The 10,939-nt window shown below is 33.1% G+C and overlaps 2 protein-coding genes across 3 annotated transcripts; one reads left to right on the top strand and one right to left on the bottom strand.

The window, feature by feature from the left end:
* Window positions 1-70: 70 nt before the first annotated feature.
* On the bottom strand, window positions 71-8,334 carry LOC116776590 (breast cancer type 2 susceptibility protein homolog). Of its 2 annotated transcripts, none has more exons than XM_061525556.1 (9): window positions 7,968-8,334; window positions 4,411-7,682; window positions 3,739-3,919; window positions 3,151-3,358; window positions 2,821-2,927; window positions 2,598-2,699; window positions 1,988-2,174; window positions 1,540-1,636; window positions 71-1,169 (listed from the first exon to the last, which is right to left on the bottom strand). In XM_061525556.1, exons 1-9 carry the CDS (start codon window positions 8,229-8,231, stop codon window positions 191-193), a joined length of 5,397 nt encoding a protein of 1,798 aa, XP_061381540.1. In that variant the 5' UTR covers window positions 8,232-8,334; the 3' UTR covers window positions 71-190. The 2 variants fall into 2 exon arrangements, with proteins under 2 accessions (XP_061381540.1, XP_032525708.2); XM_032669817.2 differs by having other exon boundaries at window positions 4,411-7,715.
* Window positions 8,335-8,647: 313 nt separating this feature from the next.
* Window positions 8,648-10,567, top strand: LOC116776655 (enhancer of rudimentary homolog). The gene is made up of 3 exons (XM_032669901.2): window positions 8,648-8,798; window positions 8,869-9,054; window positions 9,363-10,567. The coding sequence occupies exons 1-3, from the start codon at window positions 8,796-8,798 to the stop codon at window positions 9,483-9,485; spliced, it is 312 nt and encodes a 103-aa protein (XP_032525792.1). The 5' UTR covers window positions 8,648-8,795; the 3' UTR covers window positions 9,486-10,567.
* Window positions 10,568-10,939: the final 372 nt, after the last annotated feature.

The raw sequence follows: 10,939 nt of genomic DNA on the forward strand, positions 1-10,939 counted from the left end.
CAAGTCAATATTATATTTTTTAATACGTTTTAAAAACTAATTAATGGAGAGGAGAAATAAAACATGTATGTAGATAAAAGAAATAATTTATGTTTAAAAAAAATCTTTATTAAATCTTATATTATATAACAGAAGTAAACAAATATAAAATAAAAAATGGTTCAACGATACAACAATGTTTCTAAAATAATCAAGAAGTGTCTAAACTTAAAGGCGGACTTTCTGGTTCTTCGTTATTATCCACATTAAAATTTAGTTTAACAGGATTAATTTTAACGAAGGTTTTATTTAAAACTGGACTAGATATTTTATTGCTGGCAACATCATTATCAATGTTGGCAACGCGTATTGAAACGTCATTAGAAATTAGCGGGCTTTTGTACGGCGTGATATGGGCTCTATTCCTGATATGTATTTGATTTAATGGCGGCGGTTCGCCGTATTTTTTTAATTTATCGATTCTCCGTTCGCTTTCTTTCTTCTTCCTTAACATTGTTTCTTCACTAGATCCCGGCTCCAGGGCCGAACCTGTGATATTTAGATTTGAATTCCTTGTCAGTGGCGAGTCTAGAAACATTTTGTTTCTCGATAGATTAAGTTCACTGCAGTGTCTAAGCGGCGACACGTCGTTGTTTATGTTACTGTAATTGTTTTTCAACGCTACACAGTCCCGCACGAACTTTACACCGTCCATTTTGTTGTATTTCTTTAGAAAATCTGTCAAATATGTTTTCAGTGAGTCGTATTTCGGCGTTTTTGTGAAGTAAGATAATTCTGTGGCCCTATACTGAGGTATGCTTTTGGTGTTGCCAGCCCTCTTTTGTATATTAACACAGGCAACGACATTTCCAACATTCAGTATGTTTTCGTAGCCAAATTTTTTGATGCCACCCCAGAAATTTATAGATATAATATCTTTATTTATCCCACTTATATATATATTTTGGAATAATTGTTTGTTACTGTCAAAATTCTCTGGCTCTATGAGGAATATTGCGCCGAATGTGTCTATTTCGTTGTACGGCGAGGTCTTTGAACTCTGTAAATCCTTTATATTGTAACATTTCCTTTCTAATGTATGTTTTAATATCGTTTCTCTGTCTGTCTCTTTGTATTTCGACTTACAGAACATCGATTGCCGCCCCGCTGATATCTGGATCTCAGAATATCTGAAATAATAGAATATATTTATTAAACACATTATAATCAGATCATCCAAATACGAAAAATCTCAATAAATAAATCAACATATATATATATATATATATAATTCTACTGTACGTTGGAATGTCACTGAATTCCTAAGCGGTTGGACTGATGTTTTTTTATTGTACGCCTTCGTGTGTCGCCGCAGATGGTTTAGATTTTCACATCATCCCGGCAGATGGCGCTGTCTGTGTCTAGGATATTTAAAATCAAAAGGTATCGACTTAGGTCCCTATATGTATTGTTTTAACAGACTATACAATACTCTCTGAACGCTACTCTGATGTTCGCGCGGAGGAAGTCGCGGGCAGAAACGAATATATATGTTCTTACCGAATCGATGTAGGTACGGCATTATAGACATCGATCCAAGCGCCCTCTCTGATCACTTCATGTAGCGATTCGTTCGGTCGCCATATTGTTATAAGAGCTGAAAAATAAATCAATCAGAATTCTAGATAATTTGTAGGTAGGGCGACATTTGCACTTATGTTGACATTGTCTCTGCGCTTTGTATACGTTTGTTCGTGATTTAAATGTAACGTGACGATTTTGACGAAATTTTACGACCTTCTAGCTTTAAATTAAATCTTATTTCTTTAAGACACTAGTGATATTTAGTGCTATATGTGTGCTAATTTTCCTTACATCAAAATATAAATAAAAAAATATACATATATTAAAAATCGTTTGTAACTTGTCATGACGTTATGTCAAATATCGTGTCATGTCACGTCACGTTACGTCAGTTTATGTACGTCACGAAGCGTTAAAATGTCACCTGTAGTAACATCATCTCGTAGGTCAGCTACCCGTATCTTCATTAAGGGCACCACACTCCTGGACACATTGATTCCTCTCTTCTTCATCAGATCCTTGACTTTGTCTTGTATTTTCTGTATCAAAGCCTCCTTCTGTCTATGTGTGTGTTCATTTAGTCGTTGCACTTGACTTGATGTGAGGGTAGCCTGAGAACCGTATATATATATATATATAGACAGAGAGAGAGAGAGATTATGAATATATATTATTTTTCAATACTGATTATATAAAAAGTTATTATAATGAGAATCATTCAATCAAAATTATATGATATTTATTTTATTATATAATACAGTAATAAAATGAGTTATCATGATAAATTATATCATTGCTTTTAAACGTAGAGAAATAAAAAAAAAAAACTTATAAAAATTTAACAATCATAAATACCAGAAAAATTTAAATAAAAACAATATATGTTTGTGAAGGAAATAAAATATGTCTTAATCTGTCTGTGTTGAGTGTATGAAGCTATTATTAGCCATTACCTTAGCCTGTATATTATATTTATCATTAAATATTAATTTTATTATAATTTCCGTTCATCACAGACTATATTGTAGTGTCACCTTCAACTCTGATGGGTCTTGGTTCTTCATCATCAGCTTTGCTATTTGGGAGCCGGTTTCAAGATTGTAGTTCTGTGTTAATTGTTCTGAATCTTGAGATTCCTAGAAAATATGCATTTATATATATATATGCCTTTTAGTTGATATTTAGAATAAGTTTATTTTTCATTATAAAAAAAGTGCTAATTTAATATGATTAAAGCAGTTAAATTCAAATAATCACCGTTTCAATCATCTTCTCCACTTCTTCATAAAGTTTCTCCATCTGCATCTGTTTCTCTGCTTCATATTTCATCTGGTGCAGGAGTTCCAGGCGTTCAGAACGAGTTACTGGCAACAAATATTACTGCATATATATTAATATATAGATGTAAAACATTTTGTTTTGTCCTATAAAGACTTCATAAAATCTTTGTGAAAAAGGCTTTTAAATATTTCTAAATTTTTGCACACCAAACTCAACCGTCGTGACATAGATAAAAGCAAACATTAAATTATCGAAAAATAATACTTTACTCGATTCTAGACAGTGTTTTAAAAACATTAAACTCACCGGTACTGCCATCTTCAAATTTCTCGACATACAAGGTCGGATACACTCTAGTCACGAACACTCTCAGCTTCGACACTTTCCCGCCATCCAGCCTGGCAGCTGACAGCGGAGTCAACATGGCGGCGTTGCCATGGAAACCGAGGCGGGCGTCCCAACGCGCGCGTTTCGTTGAATTTCCGGACAACTTGAGACGCACGGAATTTATATCCTGGACGACATAACGTCTGTATTTGAGTATAATCACAGAATGACATTAAATCACATGATATCACATTGGAATAAGTCGTTGTGCGGTTTTCATGGTAACCGATATGATTACAACCCAGCCACTCGTTATATAAGAGACGGATATTTAAAAAATATATATATCTAATCTATTATTAGTTAATTTAAATTTAAGGTAATTCTGGAAATAGTTTACTGTGACTTAAAAGACGACATAACATTAAAAGAAAGATCTAAAACATTTTTTTTCCACTAATTTCTTATAAAAATCTAATCTTTCTTATAAAAAATGTTAAAGATGTGAAATAAATTATATTTTTGCCGGATAAACATTATTATCTTGGCATTTATTAAAGTATTTACCTCCCAGGGAGACATCCCTTGGTCACAATTCAACAATTCCGCTCCATGGATCGCTAGTTTCATACCAACAACTATTTTCCTATCGACGATAAGTTTTTCTATCATTCTGTCTACACACGCCTTTAAACAATACCAACCGTCCGTAAGTAACAGTTCCACGTTTTTGCTGTCATTGGTAACACTGAAATGACACAACATTTCGAAAAGTTGGAAAATACGCAAAAAATTATTGCAAGCGTGAATAGGCTGATAGTGAGGTAGTGAGGTACCACCTAGTGAGGTACACGACCTCATTTCCATCTTACAACAAGTGGAATGTCAGTCAAGCACTATCCACTCGAAATTAAAAAAAAAATGAATAAGTACAGATACAAAAGCATAAACTAATTAAAAAATAGTGCGTGGTGTCCCTCCGCGCGGAAGAAGTGAAACTTCCTTATGTGGAAACGAAAGAGGAACGAGCAGAAATAGATTTTTAGTGAACTCGTATCCTTCTTTAAGACAGACTTTATGAACATTGCTTACAATTCACTAGCGCCCACCCGTTCACTCTCGCTCCGTCTCTTTCTATCTCCCCTCACGAGCGTTGAATGTTTAACGCAACCTTGCAAATGTCGTATTAGAAGTTTCACTTCAGAAATAAACATTAAACCTATATCAGTTCTTTCATACCTACGAACACTAACGCCGGCTTCGTGAATACTAGCGACACAGAGAACCATCATCTTAGTGGAGAGATCGTCTCTCTCCAATATTCTCCTCAACGCCGGTCTCTCAACGTTATACAACTCCTTGTCGTATCTGTATTTCAGCTGTTCCAGAACATTTTTAACTGAACACACGTTCCTCATGGACTCCCCGAAGAAGGTTTCGTAACAAAGGAGTTTCCATATGATCAGTCTCATGTGGTTCTCCACCCAGCCTTCCGGTACGATCTTAATGTTTACGTTGTCTGTGAAATATTCCTTTATTTTGTCTGTGCCCCACACGTCACTGTCAATGTCATTTCGCTGATCACGAAAACGGAATTCGAGTAGATTATCGAAGGAATACTTCAGAATATAAATATCTATGTCTCTGGATGTTATGCGATTCTTCTTGAGATCTTTTAATTTATATATTTTCGTTCTCTTATAGGAGTCTCTGAATTTGTATGAGTGTGTGGTCTTTGGAACTTCTACGTTATTTATGATGTTTCTATTAATGCTCCTCGGGGGTTCGAACTTTTTCTTCTTGGCTCTAGGACAAGACAGTATTGGGCTGCCAGATCTCTTCGACTTCGGAGTATCTTTTACTATTTCCTCCATGTGTAGGGATTCGTCAAAATTCTTAATAACCTCTGTATTCAAAAGATCGTCTATATTCAGCTCGAACTGAGTTATATCTTTATCTTTATCATTAGGTTTATTATCTTTTGTATCTTTTGGATTATTTTTTATAATGGAATTGGTTTTTAATTTGGATTTTATATGATTTTTAAGTTCTTGGTCACAGCTTTGGGGCTTCTCTCCACTTTCAAAACCAGCTTCTGATATTTTTGCTTGTTTGTTGCTTATCAGAACGTTGGGATCAAATCCACTTTCTGCCTTATTCAAATCTATATCTTCAAAAATCTTTTTGCTTTTCGCTAAAGCCTCTTCCGATACTTTGACGGGTTTCTTGTTTGCCGTCTGAAAGCCTATAAAACCTTCATTGACTTTAAACTTCTTTGTGGCTGTATGATCACCATCCTCGTCCAAGCTCCGAAATAATTCCTTACTCTTAATGAGGGCTTCTTCAGATATTTTTACTTTTTTATTACTCGCAGTTTGGAATCCAACGAAAGAGGTTTGTATACACAAATTTTCTTTATTTTTATAATTGATATTGTCCGATATCTTACTTCTCATGCCTTCGTCTTTTGATATCTTCAAATTATTCGCATTTTGAATTCCTACAACCGATGAATTCTCAATAGTTTCTGATTTCGACAAACTTTCTTTCCTTTTTAGACGATGTTCTACTTTTTCTATAGTTATATTATCAGATTTTACTTTACATATATTTTGAACCTTGTTGTCCTGAGAATAGGACGTATTTTGTATCCCATCTCCGTATGAAATATCGTGAAAAATTTTCTTACATCTACTTAGAGCTTCTTCTGATATAGTCACTGGTTTCTTGCTAGCTGTTATGAAGCCTTGCATTGTAGTTTGAGTTTTGTATCCATTGTCTGATGGTGCAATTTTATTAAACATTTTATTTCTTTCCATATCCTCATCATGTTTCTTTGTATCATCAGTTCTAAATCCGTCTTCATTTTCTCCAATATCTTCGAAGATTTTTTTGGATTTTTCCAAAGCACTTTTCGATATATACACATTTTTGTTGCTCGCAGTGCGAAAACCTCTGAACCTTTCTGTGTCTATGGATTTATTGTTACGAAAAACATCTTTCGTAACTTCAGTATTTTTGGAATTGTGTAAATTTGGTTTGTTTTTTGTAAATTTTTCAACAGATTTTGGTTCGTTGCATTCTTTTGTTGATCTATATCCACTAAGTTCGAGATCGTCGATATTGTCAAAAACGTTTCTCGTCTTTATGACAGCCTCATCTGATACTGCAATCTTTTTATCACTCGCGGTCCTGAATCCAACAAAATTATTAACTTTCGTTTCTCTATTTTCAATTAATAAACCGCGACATTTTGTCGAAGAGCTTTTTGTGTGAGCTATATTGTGTTCTTCAGAACTTATATTAATAACGTCATTTTCATCGTTTTTCAATCCCGATTCAATACACATTTTATCGCTATTTTGTGTATCGCTTACTATTTTTTTATTATCGAATACATCACTATCGCAAACTACACTCACATCAAATTCCTTTATTAACTGTTCGTCTATATATTCTGCGTTATTATGAGCAGTTCCACACGCAACTGATTTCTCATCAACTATCTCAATAATATCCTCTTTCTTGCAAAATTCTTCGACAATCCCTCTAGGATTATCTGACGTGTCTCGCAGATTATTCAATCTATATTTATCTTTGATATTCACTGTGGAATGACATCCATCTGGACATTTCCTGTCTATATCCTGAACTAGTTCAGTCACCGATTTGTCAGCGACTTTTCGGCTGACATCATCAAAAATACATCTCGCCTTATTGAAAGAGTCAGCCAGAATTTGTATGGACCTATTGCTGGCTGTTTGGAAACCAACATATAGAGTTTTGTCGAGGAGTCCAGGTTCGTCATATGTTTCTAATGCACAAGTCAACGGCAAGACATCTATTTCATCATCACTATCGAACAGCATTTTGTCTTCATTGGTAACTTTGACATCAAAACTATACTGTGTCCGTATATCATCACCGACTTGCATGCAATCATCAGCTTGATTGACAGCATTGCGAGTGGCACCGAGTACATTTTGAATACCCTTGTCACGATCATATTTAACTGATTCCGAATGACTTTGGATGGCAAAGTTTTTAGCTTTCACCTGTGTGTGGATAGCACGTTTTGCTTCGTTGAAATCTGTAAATTTCCTTAATACAGGCACAGCTAGCTTTTCGAAATTGTCAAATTCTTCCAACATACATACTAAGGGCTTGGACGTAGATCTCGACGAGCTCAATATAGGACTTGTGGGTGCTTCCAATTTATCACCTGAGTTAGATTTGTTATGTAAATCTGTGATGTCATTACTATCTTCCTTATTTCCGACCTCACAGCATTTATCATTTATTTTTCCTCCGCACTGTCTTTCTTCTGTAATATTTAGTACCTTATGCTGTTCTGGCATATATTGTTTTGTGTTGTCCATCAAAACTATTCTTTCTTTCTCACTAGCCACATCTCTGGGAGATGTCAATTTATTTTTTTCTCTATCATTTTCTTCTTGTATCATAGCTTCAGCTTTTCTAACAAAATCAATCAATTGAGTGTCCATACTGCACTGTGAATCAAAATTGTTTTCAGTGTTCATCGACTGGAAGGAGAAAATAACATAAAATTTCAATGTTGGTCGAAAATATGTTATATTACTTAAAAGAGTATTACAGTTGAGAAAAGTCGCAAAATTAATATATATATATAATTATTTATAGGGATTATAAAGAAATTAAATATTTCTAAACTAGGGACAGTTTTCTTTGTAATGCCTCCATTACAGCAAATTATTACATTATTATAAACAAATAAGCTTATTTAATAATTAATGGTAATTAATTAATTGTCTCACTGTCTCCGCTTGAATTGAAGCAAGAGGTATGAATCCACATTTCTTATGACTAGATAAAGTAATATTTTTTCGCACATCTTGGTTAAGACGATCAGAATTTTTGATAGTCATTATTTGTTTCGAAATTGTTTTCAAAACATCTCCCACTCTCAATTCGTCATAATCCTTGGAATTGCTTCCGCTTTCACGGTACACAGAAAACGATGCACCCTTACGATTTTGTAACTTATGAACGAAAACATCTATATTATCCTCGTGATCCATATTATTAAAAGGATTATAGTCTTAACTCGCAATAAAATACCGCGAAAACTAAATATAACAAAAATACAAATAAGATTTCAACTTTCAAGTAGTTTATGTCAAAGTCAATCTAAAGACTATAAGTACCTACACAATTATAAATTTGTCAAAATCAGAAAAAGGAAGTACGCAATATAAATCGCCTTATTGCCTTAATATTTATCATAAATCGTTGGAATCGAGAAAGTTATTGAAGTTAACCTTTAAAAATTGTATGAGTTTTTCTATTTATTTATTTTACATAATAATTTTTTATTCATATAACTTATTTTTAATTAATCTTTGTAAATAAAATAATAAATAGTGCTATGAACAGATCTTTTAAAAAGGTTTTAAAATATGTTACTTAAAATACAATAAATTAGTTTCTGAACGCAAGCGTTACTGAACAGTGCATCTGAAGAGCGGTCAAGACTCAAGTCAATCGACTACAAGCAATAGATATTTCTCGAATTTCTGCTATTTCGTTATTATTACTACATTTAAGTTAATTTACAAAGATAAAACTTTATCGTTTAATTAAAAATGGTGATTAATTAGCAAAAAATATTAATATAATATGTCAGAAAAATGGCGCTAAATAGGGTTATATTTTCAGTCCCACACAATTTTGTTGGTGCAGCCGGGTCCGAAGCCTGAAACGAGGACGTACTCGGACTACGAAAGTGTTAATGATTGTATGGAGGGAGTTTGTAAGATATATGAAGAGCATTTGAAAAGGCGGAATCCTACAACTCCTACGATAACATACGATATATCACAATTGTTTGATTTCGTTGATCAGGTTAGCCAAATTCGAAATATTAGTTTTACGTAGTGCTAAATTCGGTGTGACATATTTACAAAGTTTAGATTAAGACGCTAAAAAGTATCTAAAATTCTTACTCTAATAATTTATTTTGCTATTATAACATTTATAACGTTAAGGCGCTGAAATAAATAGTTTTATCGTTTTGTCATTAATTTTCAAATTATATTGTTAAAACTTCATAATGATACGTACAACTCAATATTTCATATAATTTTCTATATTTTTAACTGGCATTATTTTTCGAATATAATCATTAAAAATTGTTATAAAAAAAATTTCAGCTCGCAGATTTAAGTTGTCTAGTGTACCAAAAGTCAACAAACACGTATGCACCATATAATAAGGATTGGATTAAGGAGAAAATCTATGTACTTCTCCGCCAAGCGGCCGGCCAAAGTGATTGAGCATTGATGTTTTGGGTGGATTTTGGGCATATAAATTAAAATAGGTAAAAGTGTACTTGGAAATTATTAGCACCAGGACTATTGTACATTTGAAAATGTGACTACATTTCGTCATATAACATCTGATAATATTTTTATTTTACTTCATTATTTTCAGTTAAGTTATGAATGAAACTATAATATAGTCTGTGGGTATAATAAATATAGTTAATTAAAAAACAAAATACATCTCCCCTCAGATGTATGATTCAGTATATTTTAAAGCCTACTCGGTGTATGCTCGAGATTGTTCAAACCATATGTATATAATTAAAGCTGGGTTTACACTATATCCATTGTCCATCGATTTGTACTTTTGTGATTCTAAAGAACTCTTTAAGTCTTCAAACTCATAGGCTGTTTAAGTGAAGTGTAAGATGTGTTAACATTTAGAAAAAAAAAAATCTCAAAAGTTAGACAAAATAATACAAAATTTAGTGTAAACCTGGTGAATATAAAACAGAGGATGATTTAAAATGATTGTTCACATGTACAAATTATTCGTAAACAGACAAAATTGTAGCAATAGTTGATTAATTTGCCCGGCTGAATTCATCAAACCTTCAGCATGATAATCAACTAAATAATTTAAAAATATATTTTGTAACATTCTTCATTAACAGGATGTCAATTAAGATATATTCCGCATCATATACGGCACGATAAAAAAAAAAGTGAAAAATGCCAGATAGTTTGATATATATATTATATAAAAACTCGGTATAAATAACACAACAGTACGGACAACGAAACAAGATAAAAAATGTAAACAATATATTGTTAGCTAGCAAGATTTATCAGGTTATAATTCCTTGTCTGGTGATTTGAAGATATTTTTTTTTCGTTTAATTATCACATACATATAATCATCTCAGTCATTTACTTAATAATTACCGTCATTTTACCAGCGTTCCACTTATATATTTATATCTGGGTTAGTTACTAACTCTACTCATCTATCGTACTGACACGCGTGTGATTTTGTTTTGGATTTGTTAAATTTAGTTTATAAGATATGATTAAGAATAAACAATGAAAATTTATGTTGATGTTGTTGATTTAAAATTTCTTTATGTAACCAAATAAAATGTTAAGTGGCGCTGTGATAATACTGGCTTAAGGGGTAACAGACTTAAGGTATCCAGATGAAGGTCATTTGAACATTAATTTACTATTAGAGCATACTTCAAAGGCAGAACGAGTAGGTTTGTTTCAAATTTGGTTAGGTAGAGAGAGGAGCTTGGTAGAGGTGAGCGTTTCACGTGTCATACATAGGGGCCCCTTAAACCTACACCTGGGTCGCAAGTCCCAGGCACTATTGAACCTCCTCTCCCTGCAACGATGGACCTGGTACCCTCACGGTGAGCCCATGGAATGGTGTGAAGTTTTCTATGTGACCCACAAATCTGTTCTTA

This window comes from Danaus plexippus, chromosome 30, assembly GCF_018135715.1.
Source record: "Danaus plexippus chromosome 30, MEX_DaPlex, whole genome shotgun sequence".
Taxonomy (NCBI): Eukaryota; Metazoa; Arthropoda; class Insecta; order Lepidoptera; family Nymphalidae; genus Danaus; species Danaus plexippus.

Coding starts and splice junctions, on each gene's coding strand:
- LOC116776590 (XM_032669817.2), bottom strand. CDS start 8,231: ATGGATCACGAGGATAATATAGATGTTTTCGTTCATAAGTTACAAAAT. Junction 2,928..3,150: donor ATTTGAAGATGGCAGTACCG/GTGAGTTTAATG, acceptor ATTTGTTGCCAG/TAACTCGTTCTGAACGCCTG. Junction 2,175..2,597: donor AAGACCCATCAGAGTTGAAG/GTGACACTACAA, acceptor TACGGTTCTCAG/GCTACCCTCACATCAAGTCA.
- LOC116776655 (XM_032669901.2), top strand. Junction 9,055..9,362: donor TGTTTGATTTCGTTGATCAG/GTTAGCCAAATT, acceptor AAAAAATTTCAG/CTCGCAGATTTAAGTTGTCT.